Genomic DNA, 27,660 nt, shown 5'->3' on the forward strand with positions numbered 1-27,660 from the left:
GGTTCGATCGCCAACTATATGGACCGCTATCTTACCCGATCCCAGGAGTCGATGCAGCCGAAATCGGCGAAGAAAACCGGACCACGTGCAAGACCGGGGGAGCCCAAGATGGCGGCGAGTCCCGCGGCGGCGGTATCCAGCCTGACTGAGTCGGCACTGAGCGACATTAAAACGGCGCTCTCCCAGGTTCTGGGGCCCCAAATGGAGGCACTCACCACACAAATTACTCATTTGGAGACTTTGCTGGCATCAGCGGCGGCTCGCACTACTGAGCTGGAAAGCAGAGTGTCTGACTTGGAGGACTCCTCGACGGCGCGGGACACAGACATGAGCACGTTGCAGGCGCAGGTTAGAGCTCAGACTGAGAAGATTGATGATTTGGAGAATAGATCTCGTCGCTCTAACCTGCGTCTGATGGGCATCCCAGAGACGTTGCAGGAGAGAGCCTTACCAGAATTGCTGGAGATCTGGCTGCGGGATGAGTTCACTTTGAGACCTTCGCTGGGCCCCTTACGAATAGAACGGGCACATCGGCTGGGACCCCGGCCTGGCTTAGACAGGCGCCCGCGTGTGGTGATATTGAAATTGTTAAATTTCCAACACAAAATTGAGTTGCTGCGCCAGTACAGAGCCAAGAAGGATGACCTGAAATATGATGGTCAGCCAGTCCGACTGAGCCAGGACTTCTCCGTGGCTCTGCAGGAACGGCGGCGACCTTATTACCCTTTATGTGCACGCCTGGCGGATCTGAAACAGCGCTTTCAATTCAACTACCCAGCTACGTTGAGAATTCACAGCAATGGAGTCTGGAAAACTTTCCAGACCCCAGAGGAGGCAGAGGCTTTCATGCAGCAGCTGGGCTCCCCGAAGCCGGGAGCGGATTAACCTGGGTTTGGATATTGGCTGAGTAGGGTTGGTGTTTGCATATGACTCTTGTGCTAACTGCTGTTTGCAGGGACAGTGTTTTTCATGTCTTATGGTTGAAGACAGATAATTGAAGGTCAGGGTTGCCCTGGGGGGGTGACAATTTCTGTGACTCTAGTTCCTCCAGATGGGGGTTCTGGGAGTAGTTCAGGGGGATGATGGGATTGGGGATTTCTTGGGGGCAGCAGCGGTATGGATCGGGGATGTTTGTATGTATATTACCTTTTCTATTTTATTGAACGATTTCCAGCGGAGAGGGTGGTCTGCTTGGGAGTGGATTGTGTGGTCTCGGGGCGAGGCTGGGCGTCCCGGGACTCTTCATACTATTGGAAGTGGTATTCTTGACGGGAGGGACAGGGATTCTTACGGGTGATCGTAACTTACGTATTCTTTCCTGGAATGTTTCAGGAATAACGTCTCCTGTTAAACGCACTAAAATACTTTCCCAATTGAAACATCACTCTGCAGATATAGCTTGCTTACAGGAGACTAGGCTTACTGATAGTGAACACCGGAAACTTCAGAGAGGATGGGTTGGAGATCTACACTTTGCTTCTGCACCCGGGAGGAGAGCTGGGGTGGCCATATTGATTCGCAAGGGCTTCTTAGGCTCGGTACGTGTATTGCGGCGTGACCCTCAGGGTAGGTATCTATTGGTAAGGGTGGAGGGACCTGGCGGGATGTTCAGACTATTGGTGGGATATGGTCCAAATAGCTATCAACATGCATTTTTCCAGAATTTGGTGAATATTTGTGTGCAGGATTTGGGCTGCCCCCTAATTTTGGTGGGCGACCTCAATCAGGTACATAATCCCACTATGGACCGCTCTGGGTCGACGGGTATGACTCGAGTGAAACAAACGAAGGGCATCCCCTATTTGTGTAGAGCCTTGGGGTTGGTGGACCCCTGGAGACTGTTACATCCATCTGAACGGGATTATACGCACCAGTCTAGGGCATACGGTTCTTTTTCTAGACTAGATTACATTTTACTCTCTGAGTCTTTGTTTACTAAGGTCTCGGAGGCCACGATAGGCCCTCTGGAGATATCGGACCACAATATGATCTGGATTGATGTGGCGCTGGGGGGTCACCGGGGTCCGGGGACTGGATGGCGATTTCCCTCTTATTTACACAAAGATACTCATTTCCAGGAATTCTTAAAAGAAAAATGGGAGGCTTACTGTACACACAACGCACAACATGTGGACCAACCCACTTTATTTTGGGATACGGCCAAAGCGGTATTACGTGGGGATATCATTGCTTATGTCACTGCTAGAACCCGTAGAATAGCACATCGCATACTATTTTTGGAACGACAAGTGACAATGTTGAAAAAGGATTTGTTGCGTGATCCTTCTGTGGCTCATACTGAGGCATACAGGGCGGTGTTGGTGGAGCTTAATTCCCTAATTCACGAACGCACCAAGAAACTTTTGTTTTACCGTAAATTTCAATTTCATAAATATGGTAACAAGGCGGGGAAATTGCTAGCGGCCATAACAAAAAGTTGGAAGGGGTCCAGATACATACCCATGATACGGGAGAGCTCGGGGAAGTTTTTAACTTCGTCGGTAGATATTGCGGGGGGGTTCCAGAAATATTTTGAGGCATTCTATGCATCCCCTGGCGGATACACGGGTCCTGATGTACGGGACTATTTGGCGGATGCGGGATTACCTCGATTGACAGTGGCACAGATGTCCAGACTAGACAGGCCGTTGCATGTACAGGAGGTGACCCTGGCAATTCAAAAGCTGAGATCTTGTACTGCACCGGGTCCGGATGGCTATTCACCCGAGTTTTACAAGATTTTATCCCCCTGTATAGGTAACTCTCTTTTGGATTATTATATAGCTATACAGGAACAGGGGGTTTTCCCCCGTCATAGTAATGACGCCCTGATTACTCTGATTCCAAAACCATCTAAACCCCCAGACGACATAGAATCTTATCGACCGATCTCTCTATTGAATGTTGATGTTAAGATACTAGCTAGAGTCCTAGCTGATAGATTGGCCCTTGTTTTGCCCTCCATAATAGTGCCTGAACAAGTGGGATTTGTTCGCAACAGACATTCCACCATTAATGTCAGGCGCATACTTTTAGCTTTTTCCCGTGCACAATTAGAACGCCGTCCTGGATTGCTTGTCGGGTTAGATGCAGCAAAAGCTTTTGATAAAGTTAACTGGCACTACCTGTTTCAGGTCCTAAACTATATAGGGATCCCCACGGGCTTCTTATCCTCTGTGCAAGCACTTTACAATGGTCCGACGGCCTCAGTTTTGGTTAATGGAGTGAGATCTTCTCCATTTGCCATAGGTAGGGGGACAAGACAGGGCTGCCCTCTATCTCCCTTACTTTTTCTGCTATATTTAGACCCATTACTGCGCACTATTCAAAAGGATGATATACTTTTGGGTTTGCCTGAGGGCACGTCGCAATTACGGGTGCTGGCCTTTGCGGATGACCTCTTACTTGCATTGGATAACCCTCACAGCTCACTACCAAGAGCGTTAGAACTATTGGATGAGTTTCACATTTATTCTGGCCTGGAGTTGAATAAGCAAAAATCTTTAGCACTCCCCACTCTTTTGGAGGTGAGACACACTTGGCCGGGTGATTTTCCACTACAATGGGCAACTTCTTCGTTGACATATTTGGGAGTAATTATCCCCCAAAATTTGAATAGACTATATTCAGCAAATATAATACCCTTGCTACATCGAACAGCTAGTACATTGCATGGCTGGCGGACATTCCCTATTTCCCTGTCCGGCCGAATAGCTCTCTATAACATGATGGTAGTGCCTCAATGGACATATGTCTTGCAGATGCTCCCTCTCATGTTAACCACAGCTCACATTGCACTTCATAGCTCTCATCTTTCTAAATATTTATGGCAGGGTAAAAGAGCGAGGATTTCTTTGGCTAAGTTAAGGCTTCCTGTGGATCGAGGGGGGCTGGGACTACTATGTGTCTCTCGGTTTAACCTTGCATGTCAATTACGTCATATCCATGACTGGTTCTGTAACACTTCTGATTTTTCTATGCCTGTGATTGAATGTTTTTCCTTACAGCCATATCATTTTAGCTATCTTCTCCATGCTCCTCAGTTACCAGACTTACCTCAGCTGAAGTCCCATCCACTTTTGCCAGCGATGCGAACAGCATGGAAGTTGTTGTGCAAGGGCTTGCAGATTTCTCCACATCATACACCTTGCCTTCCATTAGTTGGAAATGGAGACTTCCTACCTGGCATGGATTCTGCAGTGTTCAGACGTTGGTCTCGTGAAGGCCTACAATATGTGTCACAGACCGTCCAAGATAATAGTTCACCGATCTCCTTCAGTGATCTACAAACACAGTTTCGACTATCATCTACGGACTGGTTTGCGTATCATCAGCTTCAACATTATTTACAGTTCTTGACTCCGGTGAGGTTGCAGGAGGATGTGCAAGACAGATTGCAAGAAGCGATTGCACTCACAGCTCCTGAGTCAATGTCCCTCAGATTCTTCCACAAGTGGCTACAGAAACAGGCGGGTGAATTAGACTTTATCGCCTTGGCTCGGAGGTGGTCTGATGATCTCCAATTGCCCATTGCAGCGGATGTGATTCGCAGAGGTATTCGCTCGGGAAAGGCCACGACTGTGTCCTCGATTGAGAGGGAACGAAATTATAAATTTATACTGAGAGCCTTCTGTACGCCCAAGAGGGCACACGTGATAGGGATCAGTGCGGACCACTGTTGCCGGAAATGTGCTGGTCCTCTGGCATCGTTTGGACATATGTTTTGGTCTTGCCCCATGATATCTTCCTTTTGGATGCAGTTAGTGTCTTTGGTGGCACGACTTTGGCATTGCTCCTGGAGATTACACCCAACCTTCCTTTTCACGATGCAGATTCGATGTCATCCACCTAGACCAGGTTGTGCAGCATTCTTACGGAAAACTGTATTGCTGGGACGGAAATGCATTTTGTTGCAATGGCTTTCTCCACAACCTCCGACCGTCCCTCAATGGAGAGCATTAATGTTACACCACATGTTGCTGGAACGACGTGAAGTGATGGACTTGTCGACTAAAGCTGGACGATTGTACACTCAGTGCTGGTACCCATTTAGCTTGACTTTTACACCTTACGTTCAAAACCAACTTTGGGGTACTTAATTGATTTCTTTTTTCCCCCTTTTGCTTTCTCTTTATTGATTTGTTACCGCTGCTGCCAGGGTGGGAGGGAGGGTGGGAGGGGGGGTTGGCTGGTTGGGTGGGTGGGGATTGGTTTTGTGTGCTATTTGAAAATTGTGCCATACTTTGTTCATTGCTATGTTTGTGCTTTAATAAAAATGATTTAAACATAAAGATGTTGAAGAGCACGGGTCCAAGCACCAAGCCTTGTGGCACCCCACTGGTGATGCTCCTCCAGTCTGAGCATTGTTCATTTACCCCCACTCTCTGTTTCCTATGCTCCAGCCAGTTTTTAATCCACGTATTTCACCCTCGATTCCATGGCTCGCAATTTTCCGAAGTAGTCGTTCATGTGGAACCTTCTGAAAATCCAGATATACAATGTCGACCGGGTCGCCCTTGTTTACTCCCTCAAAGAAGTGCAGCAAGTTCGTCAAATACGATCTGCCTTTGCTAAAACCATGCTGACTGGTCCTCATCAGTCCATGTCCGTCAAGGTGATCAATGATGCGGTCCTTTATCAGCGCCTCTACTATCTTTCCTGGTACCGAGGTCAGACTCACTGGTCTGTAGTTTCCCAGATCTCCCTTCGAACCTTTCTTGAAGATTGATGTAACATTCGCCACCTTCCAGTCTTCCGGAATCTTTGGAAGAGGTAACTTTAGATTTCCCTTAAATTTGTCTAAATTTTTTTTCTGCCCTGATATAAAGAGGTAAGGAATTCCATATCGTAGGGGCTGTAGTTGCGAATAAGGTGGCCTGACGTGTGCTAATAATTTTCAAGGATAGTGTATGAAGAAGATGCTGAGAGGAGGATCTTAGGACTCTTGTAGGTTCCCTTGCTGTGATCAGCTGATGGCAAGGGATCATGCGCAATTCTCTAACCGGTGCCTGTGACAAGGGTGCCGTTTAGAGATTTGGGGGGTTTAGGTGTGATTCTGTATAAAACACCGGTGTGCGATTCTCAGCAGCCGCTTAGGTGGCTGATGAGACCGGAGTCCTTTACAGAATTTGCCCCCAAAGATGCATCAAGCAGGCAAGTGGAACCCGCACTCCACATATGAAGATGGAGTCGTGACAAACAGGCAAAAAGAGCTGCGTTCTACCCCAAAGGGTGGAACCATACCAAACAGGCAAGTGGATTTGAGAGCTATGTCATAGAACCCAAGAAAGCTGCGCTTGACATCCGAAGATGGAACTGGGCAAGCAGGCAAGAGGAGCCAAACCCTACATCCAAAGATGAAGCTGCCCCAGGAGACAAGTGGAGCTGGGTTCTACTACCAGAGACAAAGTAAAGCCAAATAGGCTGCTGAAGCTGCACTGTACCTTCAGAGATGGAGCAGAGACGAGACTGGAAGCTGATGGACAGTCTGACAACTGCACTCTGGATCCAGAGATGCAGCCTAGGTACAGATGCAGCAGAAGCTACACCCTCCAACAAGTGAGTCTTGGCTTTGATGCAAGCGGAGCGGCACTCTACATCCAGAGATGGGGCCTGGCCAAAGGCGCCCCATTCTGCTTTCAGAAATGGCATTGCAGAGATTGAGGAGGCCCATGAAAGGGGGCCGTGACCAATAGGATGAAGGCACAGAGTAGAGCCAAAGAAGAAGCCGAGTCGAAAGGGCAGGAGGCCCCGCCTGCGAACTCGATGTAACGGAAAATTCGACACAGATACATCCCAGCTAGGAAGAAGAAGGCATGGGCTTCCTGTATGGGTGCATGGGTAAAAAGAGAGAGAGGATCCTTGCTCCACATCTGGAAAAAAAGGTTGAACCCCAGAAAGGAGCAGAGTCCAAACAGGTAGGAGGCTCTATGCACTTGCTTCCTCAAGAAGGCAAACTGGGCCACCAGTAGAGGTTATCCAAAAATGGAGATGAACTGAACAGACAAAAGGCACCCTGCACTGCAACCAAAGAGGAGCAGGCTAGGTGAAAGCTGAACGGGAAACATAGGTGACAACCGGCAGGCTCTAGCAAAGCTGCTATGTCCGGAAGAGCCGCTTAGCAAGGAACAGGAGACAGATAATGGATTCAGATTAGTCGCAGATGAAGAGATCATATACTATTAGAAGGACTAGACAGTAGAAACTGGGGCAATACAGGTGACAATTGTAGGAGCCATAATACTGTGCTGGCTGCCGCCAAGGTCTGTTCCAGAAAACATAGTCACCTTATCACCCCAGTAGAAGGTGGTCTCAGTGGGAGCTGGCCAAAACCAGGTGGACATCCCTCCAATGGTCACCTGGTACCCAAAAGTGCAGGGATAGGCGAAAAAAAAAAAGAGACCAGGGTAACCGAGACAAGAGCCAACTCACAAGAGGGGAAGGTAGGCAGCTTGATGACCTGGGAGCAGTAGTGAACAAGACAGCGTAGTTTTAAGATGCAATGTGAGCAGCCACTGCATTTGCCTGTTGAGCTATCTGCAGACCAAATGAGGACGGACCACAAGGATTCTCCTCTGGATAGGGCAAGCTGAGAAGGCATCCAAACCATGGCATCCTGGCAACCATGGCATCCAGGCCACTGGAGCCTGATGCAGAAAAGTCACAGGTACGGAAATTGGAGAGTGTGGCCAATCCAGAGCCCATAGCAGAAATGGAAACACTGCATCAGAAGGCAGGCCCAACAGCATGCATTTGTAAAAGCTGGATGCCCTAATCCAGAGGCTGGGCATAGGCCAGCCACAAGTGTGCACAGGAAAAAGAGATCCCAGAAGACCCCCGAGACTGAAATATACCTGTCCACATCCGAAGATGTAGGCAGGCAACTCCAGCAGGATGAACAGACTGAGGCTATGCAATCCCGGCAGCCAAAATGATAGGGCCAAGCTGTCCAGAACTGGAACTGCAGGCCCCTAATGTGCACGCATAACTCTCAAAGGGGGTGGAGAGAGAGAGAGAGAGAGCAAGAGGGAGACGAACAGAGAGCAAGAAGCAGAGAGACGTTCATCAGAGCAGCCCACTCTAGTGACTTAGGACCCAGTGCTAGACAATGGATACTAGGATAGGGAGCCACTAGCCCCCAGAAGAGCACCGTCCCAACAGGAATTAGTCCTATTTTGTAGACACGCCACACGCTGCCCTCAATAGGGTTGGCCAGGAAGCTGCAACCACAAGTGGGCACTAAGGAAGGAGGATACAGGGAAAAAGAAACCTTGGTCCCACTTTGGATGACTAAGGAGAACTTTGGTGCATGTATTTAGTTATTTAATCCACCGACTGTGATGGAAAGAAGGGGCACTCAACTGAAAAAGAGGAATGCTGCCATAGCCAGGCAGCGCTAAGAAGAAAGCCTAGCACTCTAGCCTGAACAAACAAAGGCCCAAAACCAGCAAGTCCATGCAGCTATGCAACGGAACAGTACCAAGTCCGCAGACAGCCGCCAGGCAAAAGAAGCTTCTAAAACTAGAGAGCTTTGCTGTGCGATTGGCATGGTAGCAGGAGCAAGAGGAATAATAACTCTGCTTCTGTTGTTGTCATTAATTTATTTAGTGTTTAAACATCTCCACACAGCGACCCTCACGGGGTAAGGCCTGGACCGCTCCCAACCAAAACTCCCCATTAATGGCCCAAATGCACGGCCTGTGCACTGACTCAGAGGCAGGGCAGAACATCATCCCCTTTGAACCACACTGCCTCAGAAGGGGCAGAAGAAGGAGTTAGAATGAAAACGCAGGAAGCAATGAGGGAAACAACAGTATCATTAAGGGCTGGCAGAGGAGAGAAGAATGTTCCAGCTCTCCCCTCCCAACTGCAAACCCAAAGTAGTGAGCATTTACAGCCCAAACCGTGCAGGGGCAGTTCTAACTGGAAAGTCTGCCCTGCACCATACAAAAGGGAATAGATGAAGCTCATGCTGGTGCAATAAGAACACAGACACTCCTCACAGAAGTGGAGAGCTACCATGCAGACCCCAGCAGGGAAACCAAGCAACATACTTAAGTGATGAGGAAGGCTGGAGCAGGCTTCATCTGGTTGTATAGGAAATTGTCCCCAGTCTACTTCACTCCGTCAGGCTTTAACAGCCCTTTTTTTAATGAGGAAGGTAGGAGTGCAGGATAAGTGAGATGAGGCTATAGGGGATGGGTAGGGAACTGGCAACATCAGCTATACCCCTAAGAGGCAACCAGGAAGCCTGTCCCCACGCTCACTGAGTCAGCAGAGCCAAAACAGGAGCAAAGCTGCACCTGTAGCAGGATTGATCCATGCCTGCAAGCCATGTTACGCAGCAGATAAGACCAGGAGTAGGAGAGAGACTATCCATCTATCTGCGGAGACAGAGAATACTGAAGTGTCAGTGAGCAGTCCATCGTAAAGATGGCAGAGCTCAACTTTGTGCTCTCTATTTCCCCCTGCTGGTAGGTGGACTTAACCCACTTGTCTGGATTCATCTGCTGCTGATGACAAGGAACTGATTTTATGTATGTATGTTTTTATGTAACTTGCTTAGAACCTTCCAACAAGACAAATTTGTAGGACTGTTATCTGGACCAACATCCATACCTTTGTAAAGCAACACTTCCTGAACTATCTAATATGGACTAAACATTTGGACAGACAGTGCTTCACTCTCTAGATTAATGCATCCATTTCCAACATAAGTGCGGGTAGCAGAACATAAGAGTTGCATGATGTATGACTGACTGCTGTTATCTCAGCTTAGGAATCACCACTTGTATGGCTTAAAGATCCACTGTTCATGGAGAAAACAAAGTTGCATACCTATAACGGGTGTTCTCTGTGGACAGATGAATCTTTCAGCCACACAATCCCTCCCTCCCAACCCACAGTTGAAGTGAGTTTGAAGATGAACTGATGAGGTACTTTATGAGGGTGGTTTGAAAGTTTGAGGGAAAAGCAAGTTAAACAACATAATCTCCATTGAAGGCTTTACCCTTAGGTCCAGCAAGTTTGATTTTCATAGGCTATTTTTTCACACACTATATACCATATATACTCGAATATAAACCAACCCAAATAGAAACCAAGGTAACCTTCCTCACCCCTCCAAAAAAGGAGGAAAAAAGGTTGACTCTAATATCAAGTTTCAAGTTAAATCAAATTTGATAAATCGCTTATTACATACTAAGCGAGTAACAATAAAATATACGTTATACAGCTTTAAAAGGGAATAAAAACAAACTGACAAAACAGATAGACTCAGATACATAAGGAAAGGGAAAAGATAGGGAAAAAGTTACAAAATTACTATTATTCAGATGAGAAAAAAGAAAAAGCCAAATAGGGAGAAAACATAAGGATTGGGATAAAATTGTTAAAATGGATTGTTTAAAGATTAAAAGAAGCTTTAAAAAGAAAAGTTTTTAAATTGATTTTAAATATATTGAGGTCTTTAACTTCTCTTATGTATAAAGGCAGGGCATTCCAGGTAAGAGGGGCCATTACTGAAAATATGTCATGACGGTCTGGTTCCAATAATTTTCAAGGAAGGAACCATAAGCAACCCTTGAGTTGTGGATCGAAGAGAACGAGTCGTGTTGTATGGAATTAGTAACCGGTCTATAAATTGAGGTTCGTTGGTAGATAGTGTTTTAAATACTAGGAGCAATATTTTATATGTTATATGTTGATTAATGGGAAGCCAGTGCGAGTCTATTAAAAAGGGAGTTACAATATAAACCAGGGGGGGGGGGGTTAATATTCAAGTGCAGTGCCTTGCCAAGCTCTGCACCTTGTTCCCCCTCCCTCACTGCTCTGCATCCAGCCCCCTCACTCCCTCCCTCCCCTGCCAGTCTCCGTACCCAGCCCCCCTCCCTCCCTGCCAAGTTCTGTACCCTTTCATCTCTCCCGATGCCTTACAGGCCTCCACTGGACCTGCCATGAAACCTGATGGTCCAGCAGATCAGACCAGAGGATCCCTCCCACCTCCTGTCCCAGCCTGATTCTATTTATTTTTATCTCCCTCCCGTATATCCCTGGTGGTTGGGTAGTGAATCACGGCAGGAGCGACCTTCCTTCGCTCCTGCCCATGCAGAACCACTAGCTAACTGGCTTCCAATTAGCTAGCATGGGCAGGAGCGAAGGAAGGTTGTTCCTGCTGCGATTCTCTGCTGGACCACCAGGGATACTTAAGGTATGTGGGAGGGAGATAAAAATAATTAGAATCAGGAAGCAGGAAGCAGGAGGGACAGGAAGCAGGAGGGAAGGAAGCAGGAGGGATCCCTCCTGTCCCGACCACTGCTGGACCTCCAGGTTTCATGGCAGGCCCGGCAGAGGCCTGCAAACAGGTTCGGGTCAGCACTGACTTGAATATAAATTGAGATTCTCATTTTTGGGCTATTTTTTAGGCCCCAAAATCTCAGTTTATATTCACATATATACAGTATATATATTTCAAACACTTTAGACAGAAATTTGCACTATAAATCCACCACTTACCTTCCATCTCAATTTCTGCACTAGGAGACTCCAAGTCAGGCATATCAAGCTGGGTAAGTTTGTTGAACCATTTATCCACCACAGCAACTTTCTCCTCTGGACTGAGGAAGGCAGAGTCTGGGTGGCTCTCCTGCACGTGGGCTTTGATGACACTTAGCTTCATGGCAGGCAGATCCACTCCACAGACCATACAAACCAACCCATTTTGTGATTCATTCTGATCCACCAGATGTTCCAGCCGCCAGCGCACCTGGAAGTAATGGCGCTGGCCCCGGCCTCTACTTCGCCGGCCTCCCAGACTCATCTCCCATGAAGGCAAGTCTACACCATGCTCCCAACCTTTGTGGCAGCTCTGTGGTGCTGCTGCTGCTTCCTGTGTTGGTGGTGGAGCCACAGGGGGATCTGGGGAAGCATTAGCCAAAGGCTCAACTGGAGCGAGGAAGAGGTGGGAAAGGAAAGAGCAGGGAAAGAGAAAAAAAGAGAAAAAAAATTAAAGTTGAAGCCATAGGCAGTTGAAGAACATACAGTACTTTCTTCACATAAAGCTCTGACACAATGAAGTGAAACCCAGCACAAAGCCTCTTGAAAAAAAAGAAACAAAAATATTTCTGTTGACCATAAAAGACATGGTCAGAAAAGGACCACCTGATCCACCCAGTGCCCATCTGTAGCTCCCTGCTGTGTTGTCACACCTGCGAGACAGCACAGCAGGAAGCTACAGATGGGCACTTCCTCCTTCCTTCTGTGTGTTCATCCCAGCTCTGGCTCCTGTAACCACATCCATTCTGGTAGCGATTTTAAAAAAGTGAGTCATTCTCCCAAAAAACGCTCATACAAATGACATTGGTGGGGAGTAGGAAACATTCGATAAATTTGCATGTGCCCATTGTTGGTGGTAGTGATGGGCACATGTGTAGAATAAATGCAAAAAGAAAAAAAAACCAAACAAAAAACAACAACAGAGTGAGAGATGTCCATCCTGGGATGCACTGGGGAGGAGCCTGAGGCTCTGATTGGCCCAGGTTGTTTAAGGCCCCTCCTATGGGTGAGGTCTTAGGCATCCGGGCCAATCAGAGCCTTAGGCTCCTCGTCAATGCATCTGGGGAGGGACCTAAGGCTGTGATTGGCCCAGATGCTTAAGATCCCTCCCATAGGAGGGGCCTTAAACAACCTGAGCCAATCAGAGCCTTAGGCCCTTTCCTGTTGCATCCCAGAATGAATCGAGGAGGGGCAGGCCCATTTTGGAGAGGCGGGCAAGAGGGAGTAGGCATCCCTCCAGTCAGCCATCTAAATCAAGATAAGGGAGAAAGGGTGCCGGTCGTTGGAGGCATGGAGGGGGGGGGGTGCTGCGTGGCAGTGGGAAAGAATGGGCATCTCTGCTGCTGCTGGGGGGGGGGTGTTGTTTGTGGCACCTACTGCTGGGGTGAAGGAGTTGCTTGGTGATGGGAGAGAGTGGGCATCTCTCCTGCTGCTGGGGTTTTAAACAGTGCTGTCACTGTACCGGCACCCCTGGACCAGTTGCTGATTTTTGTCGCCAAAAGTTGACGCCACTTTTGAAGAATAGATCGGCGATTTTTAAAAATCCACCGGAGTGCTCATTTCAATATTGAAGAGCCCTTTTGCATGGCAGAGTCAAAGACTGCTAGAAAGCTCACTAAATGCTGAGTTAAGCCATTTTGATAATCCACCACTAAAATGCATGCATCAGAAACCAGTTTAGTGATCGCGTTAAAAGTTTTGTGAATCTGACACTCAGTTCTTCACAAGAAAATAGCAGTTAGGTGACTGAGACTGAACATTATACGAACAAGCACGTTTTTATGCATCGGCCCGCAGAAATGGAATTGTGTGCCTATGTATATATGACAGCAGGGTAATCTTGGTGCTTTTAAGAAGTTATTAAAGAGACACCTGGTTTGTAATATGAAATATGGGAATTGACGTTCTGTATGGGTATAAGCGCTAGTCGCTTGTCTGTTTATGTTTTAAATGTGTATGATTTGTATTATGTATGTTTAAATTGTGAGTTGCTCTGTAAAAAGCGGGTTATAAATAAATAAACAAACAGCATGAGACCATTCTGTTACAGGAAGGACCCCCTGCTGCCACCTTCACATTGGTTAGCTTGTAGATCATAATACTCATAGCAGGAAATAGCCATAAGCTATACCACTATTAGTTGGTGGTTGGGGGAAGGATATCGCCTGAGAGCCTGCCTCCTCATAAGTTTTCTCTATAATGGGGGGGTTGCACCTCCCATACCCCCCTCCCCAACAGCAGCGCAAAGAGTATGAAGTAAAGTAGGGGGGTTTCCCCCACACCCTCCCGGAGCTCTTTAAAAGTAACTTTTTAAGCGGCGCACTGGGGTCTTGCGCTGAATTGTCTGCGCTGCAATGTCAGTGTGCCGAAGACTCATGCGCTTTTGTCCCATCATCATAAATAATAACAGATTATTATCTCTTCCTCAGACCACAAATAGCACTGGAGGGGAAAAATATGATAAGGAGATCAATCAATAAACAAAATAATAAGAAATATACTTAACGGGCTATAACACCTTCCAATTTTACATCAACCCTGAATCTCCCGGACCAGCTTCTTCGTGTCCAAAAAGGCCCTAAGCTGTTCTTGGACAAAAAATATATATTTTGTCCCAGTGTATTTAATAAAGCATTTGCATGGGTAGTTTAGCAGGAAAGTGGTCCCCAATGTTTTAACTTCTTGTCTCATATTGAGGAATGCTTTTCTATGATCTTGAGTAGATCTAGTCACATCAGGAAAGATTCAAATTTTCTGCCCAAGGAATAAAGCTTGAGAAAAACAAAAAAACATACGCATAATAAAATTTAGGTCTTGTTCAAATACATACGAGACAAGAAGCGTTGGTCGAGATTGAATTTCTAGGGATTTTTTCCAGCAACAAAGATAAATTATTTAATCATCAGTTTGTAAATTTTCAACTTCAGAGGTATTTTTCAACTTCTTTTTTTCTGAAAGATAATAAACTCGATTTATGGGCGGCATAGCTTCTGATGGAAATTTTAAAATTTCAGACAAATATTTCTTGAGCGTGTCTCCCAGTGTTATCCCAGTGGCTTTAGGAATATTAAGAAATCAAAGATTCAACCTTCTATTAAAATTTTATCCTTAGCCAAGTTCCCAATTAAATGCTGTAAAGTCTTTTTGTTGTTTCCTTTTTAACAGATTCTACCGACTTTGATAAATCATCTATTTTACTTAAAACCGTGGCAAATTCTGAAGTCGATTTAGTTACTGCTGTTTCCAGCCTTTGTAGGACAATCCAGATGCCGTCCAGCGGAGGAGCTCAGATCCCTCACTCCCTGGTTGTCCCGAACATTGGCGGCAGGAAGCAGCTCGGTTCTCTCTTTGTGCGTCTGCAACAGACCTCCTTGAATTGGAGACACAACAGCGTCGCTGAATCCTGACGTCGGACGCAGTGTAGGCAGAGTGAATGGAGGAGACAAAGATGTCTCTAGCCCAGAAACTCCGGAGGCTTCTTCCCCTGAAGTAACGCAGGCAGCTCATCTCCGACTGTGGGTGGGGAGTTTGCCATAATGCGGTCCATCGTCGTCTGTCTGGGCGTTGAGAGATTTGGCTGGACAGAGCCCTTCCTTTTAGTATGAGGCATTTTTGCTAAACAGCTGCATAGAACGCCAAGCACCGTCAGGTTCTATATGAGGCAAAATGGTCAGGTAAACATAAGAACATAAGCAATGCCTCTGCTGGGTCAGACCTGAGGTCCATCATGCCCAGCAGTCCGCTCACGCGGCGGTCCAACAGGTCCAGGACCTGTGCAGTAATCCTCTATTTATACCCTTCTATCCCATTTTCCAGCAGGAAATTGTCCAATCCTCTGCCGTATTACGCCCTCTGGAAGCGCATTCCAGGTGTCCACCACTCGTTGGGTAAAGAACTTCCTAGAATTGGTTTTGAATCTGTCCCCTTTCAACTTTTCCGAGTGCCCTCTTGTTCTTTTATTTTTCGAAAGTTTGAAGAATCTGTCCCTCTCTACTCTCTCTATGCCCTTCAGAACACTTACATTGGGCAACTAACCCGCTGCCATCTTGGTTCCCTGACAATGACTTAACTTACTTGAAGCTCAGGGCAGTAAGAGTGGAACTACAAATTTATACAGAAAAGAACAAAAAAGGCTAATGACAATAGGATAAAGGATTAAAATGCTAAAGTTTTGAGTTGCAGTATCGCAATCTTGTGAGACTTGAAAAATTGGGGGTCATATCTAAGTATTTCTGATCTCAAATGCATCTCTGAAAAGGATGTGGCCCCACCCCTCCTGGTCAGAAGCCCCCCCCTCGCAATCATGGGTCTGGCAACCCGCCCCCTCCCTCACGATCACAGGTCCTTATGATCACGGGCCAAACAGCAAAAAATTAAAAAAAACCAAACACTGCGACTCCCCTACCAGGTTGGCCACTTTGCGCCTCCCGCCCCAGGCCTACCAGCCTCTTAGAAGCTTCATCAACGAAGAGGCAGCGTCACAGGCCTGCTCCAGGACCTTCCTCCGGCTGAGTCCCTCCTTCTGATGTAACTTCCAGTTAAGTATTCTGTTAACTTGATTTTTCTATGTAGCATTCTGTAATAATTTAGTTTGTTCAGTTTTCTCAATAGTGGAGGGGATATTTGTAAAGGGAAGGGGACGGGCAGACGGGTTTTGTTGATCCTTGCTCTGTATTATTTGTGTTTATAAAATAAAATGACAATTGTACAGAATATTGTTTCTTTTTATACTTGAATAAAATACACTTCCCCCTCCGTATTCGTGGGGGCTAGGGGCAGAGCTGGCCCGCGAATATGGAAAAACCGCGAATAATATTCAGGCCGGTTCTGCCCTTATCCCCAGCTTCCTAAGGCTATTTTTAGCCCTGTAAGCCCCCATTAATCCTTACCTGGTGGTCTAGCGGGTTTTCAGGCAGGAGTGATCTTCCCATGCTCCTGCCCTGTGCAGATCGCTCACAGGAAATGGCTGCCTTGAGCTTCCATAGTCTCTCAAGCCATTTCCAGTGAGCGATCTGCACGGAAAATCGCTCCTGCCTGAAAACCTGCTAGACCACCAGGTAAGACTTAAGGGGGGGGGGGGCTTACAGGGCTAAAAAAAACCTGAAAAATTAAAATTTATTTTTTGGTCAAAAATCGCGAATAACCGAATCCATAGATATAGAATTCACGAATACAGAAGGGGAACTGTAAGTTCAATATAAAATAATAGATATTTGAGGCTTGTGTGGATGGGATCAGACTGTTTGCGGGGATCGGGACAAATTTCTTTCCCCGCATCAATCTCTACAGGAGACACAGCTGTGGTTGATGCAGGGGCAGAGCAAGAGAGAAACCGAGAAAGTTCATGTGCCTTGTAGGAAGGAAGGAGTTTGGTCTGTTCTTCAGTCTAGCACTCTTTGTGGGATCTGTGTTGTGGAATAGAATAGGCCACCTCCTTAGGCAACATTATACAGTATACGAACAACCTAAATTAACCATCTGAAGCATGACCCACAACATTTGAGACAGGAGACAGAAAGAGATCCAGAAAAATGGAAAGGAAACAAAAGAAGACACCCACCTCTATAAACTGCCAGAATTCTGGGTGGTTCCTGCACTGCCACCACTTTCAGCTCTTGTTTCTGCAGCTTTTCCTCCCGCAGCTTCTGTTCCTGCAGTTTTTGCTCCCGTAGCTTTTCCTCCTGTAACTTTTCTTCCCGTAACTTTTCCTCCTTCAGCTTCTGCTCCTTCAGCTGCTGTTCCCGCTGCTGCTGCTCCTTCAGCTGCTGTTCCCGCTGCTGCTGCTCCTTCAGCTGCTGCTGCTCCTGCTCCTTCAGCTTCTGCTCCCGCAGCTGCTGCTCTTGCTCCTTCAGCTGCTGTTCCCGCAGCTGCTGCTCCTTCTCCTTCTCCTTCAGCTGCTGTTCCCGCAGCTGCTGCTCCTGCTCCTTCAGCTGCTGTTCCTGCAGCTGCTGCTCTTTCTCCTTCAGCTGCTGTTCCCGCAGCTGCTGCTCCTGCAGTTGTGGCTCCTCCTCTGCAGCTTGCTCCTCCTCTGCAGCTTGCTCTTGCTCTGCAGCTTGCTCAGCCCGCTGCACCTCCTCCAGCATTGTCTTGGTATTCCAGGCCCCCAAGATGCAACGTTTCTCCTCCTCAGTAAAACTCAGGGATGTAGGATGGGCTTCCAGCACGTGCTGCTTTATGTCATCCAGACTCAGTGTAGGCAACACGTTACCACACAGCATACAAAAGAGTTTGTTCTTTTGACTATCATAGTCCATCAGAAACTCCACCCGGAACCAGCTCTGCAGGGACTCATTCAGGTATTGCTCCAGGTTCTTGGTGTCTTGAGGCCTCCTAGTTTGCCGCAAACGTTTGGTGATGGGAGCAAGTCTCCTCCGTCTCCGCCGTACTGCTGGTAATCCGAAAGCCTCTGAAAATGCAACAGAAGCTTGTTAGTGGTAACCAAGCCCATGGGACTTTATAAAAGGGAATCCATTGAAGGGTGGGACATGGACATACACACTCTTCTGCTGACCAAAAACCTGAATTTGATTCCCAACTCTGGCTCATGCTCCTCTGACTGATAAGGCTGTAAAAAATTAAGAGACCTTATTTTCTGTTTCACCCTTCTCTCCAGTAAACCAAAACTAACCTATTAAAAAGAAATTAGGTTTTACCTTGCCAATATCTTTTCTAGTAGATAGGTGTATCATTCTGGATGGATGGGTAATATCCCCAGTGCTTGCGAGTCGTGCAGAAGGAATCCACTCTAGCTTTTGAATCCCTCCTCTTTCACTAGAGGGCTCTCCTGCCCCCTTCAGTTTGTACCAAAACAGGTGATAGACCCATATAGAAACATATGTGGCAGAGGGATATGTGGAAACTCCCCAAAATACAACTTTATTCTGCTCTGAAATCATAACAAACATGTTAAACATTGCCATTGAACAATCAAAACAGTCAAACAAACAAGCCAAACAGAAACCTTTATGTAGCTCAAATAATACCCCAATGTGTTATAGCAATAGACTACTCTTCATACCATTAAGGTCTGACTGACATCTAAATTTCAGGTTTGGATATTAACTTTCTGATTGAGACAACAGGTAGGCGCAGGAAATAACTGACAGGGTGGGGCTCCAGAATGACACACCTATCTACTAGAAAAGATACTAGCAAGGTAAGAACCTAATCTCTTTTTCTAGTGTAATAGGTGTGTCATTCTGGATAGACAGGATAGACAAAAACAATCCCAGAAATCTAGGGCATGACCACTGAATGGCTTTTAACACTGAGGACCCAAAAGCGGTTTCCTTCCTTGCTATTTTATCTACTCTTTAAAACTTGCAAAATGTATGGAGAGTGGACCAAGTCACTGCCCTACAAATATCCTCAGGGGAGAGCACCTGAGCTGCCCACAAAGAAGCCACTAGTTAAATGGGCCTTTACAGAGACTGATGACTGTTTTCCTTAAGCAATATATGCTGACAACAGTTGCAGTGAGCCCCCCCAGCCAAACAGGCTGGCATCCATTGTCACAATTATCCAGGAAGCTATGCGGAGGAACATGCCCCTTGACAACATCTGTGGGAGGAGCCACCAGTCCACACTGGCCTAGGATTTTTTATTTTTATTTTCATCTCGATGTATTTTTTAATCTCTCCTTCCCATCCTCTCCTAATGTATCATGTACGTTCATGTGTAAATGTTTCCCCTTTTTTTTTTTAGTTTAGATAATTTTTATCCTTTTAACTTTTACAATATATTATAGTAAACCGTTTAGATACCTGTATGATAAACGGTATATCAAAAATAAAAGAAACTTGAAACTTCCAATATCCACGGTAAGGGCATCTGCAGAGAGTCTGACCGAGGTGACAACCAAGATAGCACACATTCTGGAAAGAACGCATGTGAGCCTTTGCCCAGGGAACCATGTCTATTGTAGCCGCCATGGAACCTAGCACTTGGAGATAGTGCCACGTGTACGGAGATGGTTTGGCCAGCAAGCTTGTTATCTGAACGCAAAACTTCTGTCATGCGTGCCTTTAGTAGATAAGACATGACCATCTGTTGCATTGAAGAAGACCCCGGGTATTCCAGAGATTGTGACGGAATCGGCTAGCTCTTTTGGAAATTCACTGTCAAGTCCAGGCTCTGCAGGACCCAGACCATACAAGCCACTGCTTGCTCTCCTTCTGGGAACAACAGAGCTCTGATCAGCCAATCATTCAGGTATGAATGAACCTGCAAGTCCTTCTGGCACAGGTGGGCAGCCATCACCACCATCACCTCGGTGAATGTCCGAGGTGCTGTTGCCAGTCCAAAGTGAAGGGCTGAGAACTGGTAATGGTTTTCCAGGACATGAAACCTCAGGAACATTCTGTGATCCAGAAATATGAGAATGTGCAGACAGGCCTCTGTGAAATCCAGAGAGGCTAGGAACTTCCCCGGAACTGCCGCTATGACTGATTGTATTGTCTCCATGCTAAAGTATGGAACTTTCAGCACTGCATTGACATGCGTAAGATCTAGAATGGGTCTCCAATTGTCTGATCCTTTCTTTAGCACGACGAAGTATATGGTGTATCTGCCCAAGCCTGAATCTTCGGGCAGCAAAGACTCTATGCCCTGAATATCTAACAGCCTCTGAACTGTGGCCATGATCTTGTTTGCTTTCTTTATCTGGTCACCCCGCCAGTGCGTCCACAAGCCAGTCTGTTAAGGGCTGGGCAAATTCAAGCTTGTAATTGCTGTGAATGATCTCCAGTACCCAACAATCTGATGAGATCTGAGCCCAGGCCTCCATTTAGTCTGAGAGCCATCACCCTATCTTCAGGGGAACCACTCCAAACCTGGCGTCATTGTGCTTTCTTGGATGTTGAAGCGGGACAAGAACTGGAGACTTGGCGCCACCTGGGACCTGAAAATCTCTGTTTGGATCCCTGGAAGGATTTCTAAGAGGTAGCTCCTCTTGAGTATTGCCAAAAGTGCCTGGAGCCATGAAAATGACTGCCCAGAGCCTCTAGAGATTCTCTATCTTCTCTATCTCCTGTCAGATAGAGATTTCGGCCACGATCTGCCATGCTGGTCATGAGATCGTCTAGTCCCTTTCCGAACAACATTTGTCCTTTGAAAGGAAGCCCACTGCCTGATCCAGAGCATTCTGCGGGCTGACATCAAATAAGCCGAAACTTTGCTCATGACTCTGATGTAATAGAGAGCATCGGCTATGTAATCCACTCCTGCTAATAAGAGCTGGGACAAAGGCTCGCCAGCTCAAGACTCCGCAGCCTAGTATGACAGGTGCATGTCACAAAGGAAGCTGCTGTAGCTGCTTTAATTCCCAAGGCCAGCACTTCAAACTGTCTTTTGAGAATCATATCCACTCTGCGATCTTGCATATCCTTTAATACCACACCTCCCTCACTTGGTAGAGACATGCGCTTGGTTACCTGTGCTACTAAAGATTCTACCTTGGGCTGAGTGAACAGCCTGCTTACACTCCCATGCCATCAGGCACAGTCGAGCCATTGTTTTGGCTACTTTAAGGGACCCTTTTTGTGCATCCCAATGCTCTGTGACCAATACACTGATATCAGGATGCCAGGGAAACTAAGAAGACTGGGCTCTTATGCTGCTCATTATTTAGCAGAGGGAACCTGCTGGGAGACCAAATTTAACTCCTATAGAGAATCAGTAATAAGATCTAATAGAGCCAAGGATCTGACCAGTCAGCGGACCGTGGGGTTATCCTCTTGATTGAGGGCCACTATATCTAGTGCACATGCATCTTCCTTTGACACTGCATCTCCCAAGAGAGAGGGCTCACTCTGTGATAGTAAGAGCATAGCAATAGACCCTTCATCCTCTGAGTCTTCATCAGAAAGACCCACCAGATCCTGGCCAGCCTCAGAAAATTAGGCAGATGTGTCCTGGGAGTCCCAGCACCTTCATGCACTACTAGACTCTCCCAGACTCTCCTTGGGAGATTTTGGCCATCCTGAAAGGTTTGCAACGTCAGACTGACAAATTCTAGAGAAAATGCCATGTTAGACAGCACTGAGTCTTCTTTAGAGGAATCTAGCTTGCATCTCTTGGACTCCGCAACCCCTGTGTTTAGGATGACTGCCATTCTGGGGCTCTAGAAGGGATTTAGCCCCAAACAACAGACTCCCCGACAATTCTCGGCCCTAGAGAGCAAAAGGGAGGCTAAGCCGACCGCTTCCGTTCCTTCACATGTAGCGGGACATGGTGCAAGGGTGCTCCTCAGGTACACTTCCAGCACAAACCTGGCATGAAATAGGGGTAAAAGAGCCCGAAAACTCCATCCCTGTTAGTTTTGAGGCAAAACGAGATGATTTGAAGCTTCTGGAGAACTTAAAATAATAATAATAATAGGGAAATCTAAGATGGCGTTTTGGCAAAAAAAACGGCTCCAAAATGCTTTAACAAAAAGAGAAAAACCCCCCAGCAATTTTAGGATTTTAGAGGTGGGGAAGCTAAGGGAAGTGGCAGAAACCTACAAAAACAATTTTCCTCATAGGCTGTATCAGCCTTACTCACTGATCTGTGCTTGAAAGGTGCTGCACACTGCCTCAGCTCCTAAAGTAGCTGGATCTGGGAGTAAAAATTACTGCCTCAAACAGACCGTTCCTCTAGTGCTGAATCTTTGGGCTGCCAGTCCAACTGGAGTCTGACTGAGCCTCAAAACCATAAGGACACGAAATGGGGAGGCAAAACACAGCCGGCAACCTGCGAGACCTCACTGAGCCTCCAACAGATGCCTGACAGCCTGTGCTCAAGCCCCTGCGATGCTATGAGGGGAACTGACCCCGAGCTCCAAAAAGGTTTCTGAAGGGTGGCCAACAGGTAGTACAGAGGGACTGATATGGCAACTGCAGACCTCAGCCTGCTTCTCCTCCATGAAGGCAAAGCTGGACCTTCGACTATGGGAGATCTTAGCACCGAAATCAATAAAAATACCACAAAAAAAACACTGAAAAAGATCAAAAATAATAAAGAAATAAACAGAGCAGATCATAAAGACGCCTTCCTGCTCGCAGGCACAAAGAAAAACTGAAGGGGGCAGCAGAACCCTCTATTGAAAGAGGAAGGATTCAAAAGCTGGAGTGGATTCCTTCTGCACAGCTTGCAAGCACTGGGATATTATCTGTCCATTCAGAATGACACACCTATTGCACTAGAATATATATTAATCGGAGGAATTATCCTGTAGCACCTCCTAGGAAAGGGAAGAAAAAAAAAAATGCCAAAACCATAAAAGCAACCAGTAAAGGTGACAGAAATGATGAGAAAAACATATGAGAGTGATACCGTAGTAAGAAATCATACCCGAGTCCCCTTGTAGCCCATCTGCTAGGACATCTACTTCCTTGTTCCCGGGTAGTGGGGTTTCCATGGACAAATGGGCATCCCAGCTGTTAATAATCACCTCCTTCTCCTTCACAGACCAGTTGACAGAGTAGGGGTGTTTCTGACGGATGTGCCTCTTGATGGTACTGAGCTTTAAGGTGGCTAGTGAACTACCGCACACCATGCAGATCATTCCATGGCAACTGGGATCAAAGTCCATCAGGTACTCCATACGCCAGTGGCTGTGGTAGTAACGCCGGTGGTCTCTGCCAGGGATCCGGCTTTTCCCAGGCCGGGAAGCACGGTCTTCGCAGTGGTCTCCGTGCCGCCGACCTGTGGCAGGTGTTAGCAGCAACAGTCCCCCATCCCCAGTGGGCCCCAAGCTGCTGCTGCTGTCCTGGGAGCTCCAGGAGAGCTCTAGATTTGGGAGGAGATCGCTGTCCCGACTTCCACTTCCCTGGGAGCAGGACAGGCCGCTGGTATCCAACAGCAGCTCTTCTTCACCTGTGAAGAGGAACAAAAAAGCAGTGGATTTTTCTTTCTAAAAAAGAAAGTATCTGTACGCAGATGCAGGGCTGTCCAGGGCACTGATGCCTTTCTTTCTCACCTTTGCACCTTCCCTCTCCCCTGCCAAAGTACTTCTTTCCTTTCATCACCCACTCCATCATATTCATTGGTGCCTTCATCCCCCCAATTATTCACACCCAAGCTTCTTCCTTTCTTCCCCCATGCTTTCTTCTCTCTACTGTCACCTCTCCCACTTAGGGTGAACACCCCCCCTTATTTCTCTTCCTTTCCATCCATAAGAACAGAAAAGCAGCCAGCGGCTTGAGACTGAGCTCTACGTTGTTTGCAAGTCTTTCAACATAAAAAGAGTTTTCAAGTATATTGGTGCCATCTACTGGAGCACAAGCATATCCCCTGAGGAATGCTTTTTCCATAAGCCGAAACAAGGGCCATGTTGGGGTCAGCTATAAATGATTAAGGACTCTCAAAAAGGCTTGCATTATTTTATGTATATGGTTTGATTGTTCATTTGTATTTAATAAATTTATTGACCCTAAGGCTAATGTGCAGTGTCCCTTCCCCACTTTTTTTGTATTCTGTATATTTATACGTGAGGTTGTGTTTTGGGGTTTTTTTTCTGGTCTACGTTGAACATGTTAGGCCAGCTTTAGGAAAAGTGCAATCAGGGCATTTACCCTGGGCCCTAAGTGTACCCAAAGCTGAAGGAGGTACAGTATGTCTAACACAATCCTGAACGCAAAGGGTCACATGCTAGTCAGCAGTGGTAGCAGCAGATAAGTGTGTTGCTCTCTTATGCCACCTGCCAGTGAAAGGAGACAGGATTGTACTATGACCAACTGCAATGGTTAGGGCTCCCATAGGGACTTGGAACCTAAATCAGCCATTTGTGTTCACTCCCTCTCCCTTCCTGGCATCAACTGTTTGGGTCAAGAAGTCCAATGAAAAAAGGTGGTGTTTAAAAAAAATGGCCTAAAAAGAGATAGGTTTTTACCTTGCTAATATCTTTTCTAGTACAGTTGTTTCTCAACTTGGTCCTAGAGTACCCTTTTTCCAGTCAGGTTTGCAGGATATCCACACTGAATATGCATAAACTTGATCTGAATGAGCTGTCTCCATTATATGCAAATTTCTTTCATGCATATTCATATCCTGAAAACCAAGTTGGGAAATACTGTTCTAGTAGATAGATGTGTCATTCTGGACAGTAGGGTATTCTCCCCATGCTCACAAGCCATACAGAAGGAATCCATTCCAGGTTTTCAACTCTTCCTGCTTCTCCAGAGGGCTCTGCTGCCCCCTTCAGTTTGTACCAAAGCAGGCGATAGCCCTATATAGGAGCACATGAAGAGGAGGGGTACGGGGAGACTCCCTGAATTACAAATCTGTTCTGAAAGTATAACAAACATGTTAAACATTTAACTGAACAATTGAACGAAACATCAAAATAACCATACCAATCAGACACAATTATGGAGCTCAAACATTTCCCCAATGTTATAGCAAAAGATCATTCTTCATACCCTTGAGGTCTGACTGACATCAAAATCTCAGTTTTGACTCAAACTTCCGGAATGAGACAGTAGGCAGGCAGAGTAAATAACTGACAGGGCAGGGTTCCAAAATGACACACCTATCTACCAGAAAAGATATTAACAAGGTAAGAACCTAATCTCTTTTTCTAGTGCAACAGGTGTGTCATTCTGGACAATAGGAAAGTGCAAAAGCAGTCCCAGAAATCTAGGGCAGGACATCTGCACCTGCTTGTAATACTGAGGACCCAAAGACTGAATCCTCCTGTGCTGCCACTTCCACTCTGTAGAACTTGTGCAGAGTGGACCAGGTCGCTGCTCAACAAATCTCTCCAGGTGAAATCACCCAAGCTTCTTGAAATGGTAGTCTTAGATGTCTGTCTACCACGTTTAGCCTGACTGGTGAGCACAAATAGATGGTTCAACAGTCGGAACTCATTGATGACCTCTAGATAATGCAGGAAGACTCTCCTCACATCCAGCTTTCTCAGAATCCAGTCCTTTTTCTTTGACCCTGTGGTCTGGAACTCTGGCAATCTTAACTCTTGATTGATATGAAATGCTGAAACAACCTTAGAAACATAGAAACATAGAAATAGACGGCAGATAAGGGCCACGGCCCATCTAGTCTGCCCACCCCAATGACCCTCCCCTACCTTTCTCTGTGAATAGATCCCACGTGTCTATCCCATTTGGACTTAAAATCAGGTATGCTGCTGGCCTCAATAACCTGAAGTGGAAGACTATTCCAGCGATCAACCACCCTTTCAGCGAAAAAGAATTTCCTGGTGTCCCCGTGCAGTTTCCCGCCCCTGATTTTCCACGGATGCCCCCTTGTTGCCGCGGGACCCTTGAAAAAGAAGATATCTTCTTCCACCTCGATGCGGCCCGTGAGATACTTGAATGTCTCGATCATGTCACCCCTCTCTCTGCATTCCTCGAGTGAGTACAGCTGCAACTTATCCAGCCGTTCCTCGTACGGGAGATCCTTGAGTCCCGAGACCATCCGGGTGGCCATTCTCTGGACCGACTCCAGTCTCAGCACATCCTTACGGTAATGCGGCCTCCAGAATTACATACAGTATTCCAGGTGGGGCCTCACCATGGATCTATACAACGGCATAATGACTTCAGGCTTACGGCTGACAAAACTCCTGCGTATGCAACCTATGATTTGCCTTGCCTTGGATGAAGCTTGCTCCACTTGATTGGCAGTCTTCATGTTCTCACTGTCGATCACCCCTAAGTCTCGTTCTGCTTCAGTTCTTGTTAGGATCTCGCCATTAAGGACAGGACCATACACAAGGAAACTTCCTCTTTGCCTCAGAACAATCATTTTCGTCATCTTGGTCTAATTTTAACTTACTATCTGTTACTACTCTACAAAAAAAACATTAGCTCTAAGAAGAAAACCACCTACTTATTAGATCCAATCGAGTCTTCTTGGATTCTTGAAAATAAACATGGTTTATCTCTATTGATCTTGAATATGATCACACAATCAGTTTATCATCTGGAGAGGTGCCTTTAGATTGGAAAATAGCTATTGTCTATCCTGTAATTAAAAAACATTCTCTTGACTCATCGTAGGTATCTAATTTCCATCCTATTTCAAATCTTCCTTTCATAGCTAAAGTCTTGGAACCTTTAGTTTTTCAACAACTTTCTCAGCACTCAGGAGTCTTCAAATATGCTTCACCCTTCACAATCAGGTTTTAGAAAATTTCACTCTACTGAACTGTATTACCTTCACTACTTAATGATTGTTATACTGCACTAGATCAAGGTAAGGCTGTTTTATTAAATTTCTCTGGATTTTTCTGCAGCCTTTGATCTAGCGAGTCATGCTCTTCTTTTATCTCATCTTCAATCACTAGGCATTATTGGTACTATGCTCTGCTGGTTTAAGTCTTTCCTAGTAGATAGGACATTAAAGTGTAATTTTCTTCAGCTCTTTCCTCTCTTTCTCAGCTTCCTTTATTATTTAATATTTTTGAGTCCCCTTGCTTTAAGCATTCAAGAACATCAAATTAAAAGTTATATCTATGCTGATGACATCTTAATAGTTTGTCCTCAAAATATATCTACTACTAATCTGAGTCCTTTACAATCTTGTCTGGATATAATTAATGAATGGGTATTGCAAAACAAATTAGTTTTGAATCCTCATAAAACTATTGGGTTGTGGATTATAGGTTCCTCAAATTCTCCTACTGTAGCTCCTGTTTTGCGATCTCAACCTATTCAGCTCTTGAATACTATGAAGTATTTAGGAGTTTAGTTAGATTTGGTGCTTACATTTCATCCACAACTGTTATCTGTAGCTAGATCTTGGTTTTTTTTTTCTTTGCGTAAAATCCATTCTATTTGTTCCTATATCAATATACCTTGTTGCGAGTCTCTCATTTATGCGTTGGTTACCTCATAATTGGATTATTGTACTGTTATTTACACAGGACTTCCACAGGTATCAATTAAGAAATTGCAAACTGTACAAAACACTGCTATTAGAATTCTTACTAGCACTCATAGATATGACCATGTTTCACCTCTTTTACTGGAGTATCAGTGGCTTCCTGTAAAATTTTGCTTAATCCATTAGGCCTTAATCCTGGCATTTAAGGTTTTACAAACTGGTCAGCCTGATTACTTGGTGAAACTTCTGGTGCCCTATATGTCCTATAATCAGAGTTCATTA

The 27,660-nt window shown here is 46.0% G+C and overlaps 1 protein-coding gene across 2 annotated transcripts in view; it reads right to left on the bottom strand.

The window, feature by feature from the left end:
• LOC117365209 (uncharacterized protein C11orf95-like) overlaps positions 1–27,660 on the bottom strand; it is a 51,356-nt gene that overhangs the window by 8,441 nt on the left and 15,255 nt on the right. Inside the window, exons 2-4 of one of the 2 annotated variants that reach the window (XM_033955306.1) lie at positions 22,885–23,409; positions 17,114–17,959; positions 11,515–11,943 (exon numbers count right to left, since the gene is read on the bottom strand). In XM_033955306.1, coding sequence (XP_033811197.1) covers positions 11,515–11,943; positions 17,114–17,959; positions 22,885–23,409 — 1,800 coding nt within the window. The remainder of the gene's footprint in view (positions 1–11,514; positions 11,944–17,113; positions 17,960–22,884; positions 23,410–27,660) is intronic. The other variant, XM_033955307.1, reaches the window with a different exon arrangement.

The sequence above is a fragment of the Geotrypetes seraphini genome, chromosome 8 (genome assembly GCF_902459505.1).
Source record: "Geotrypetes seraphini chromosome 8, aGeoSer1.1, whole genome shotgun sequence".
NCBI lineage: Eukaryota > Metazoa > Chordata > Amphibia > Gymnophiona > Dermophiidae > Geotrypetes > Geotrypetes seraphini.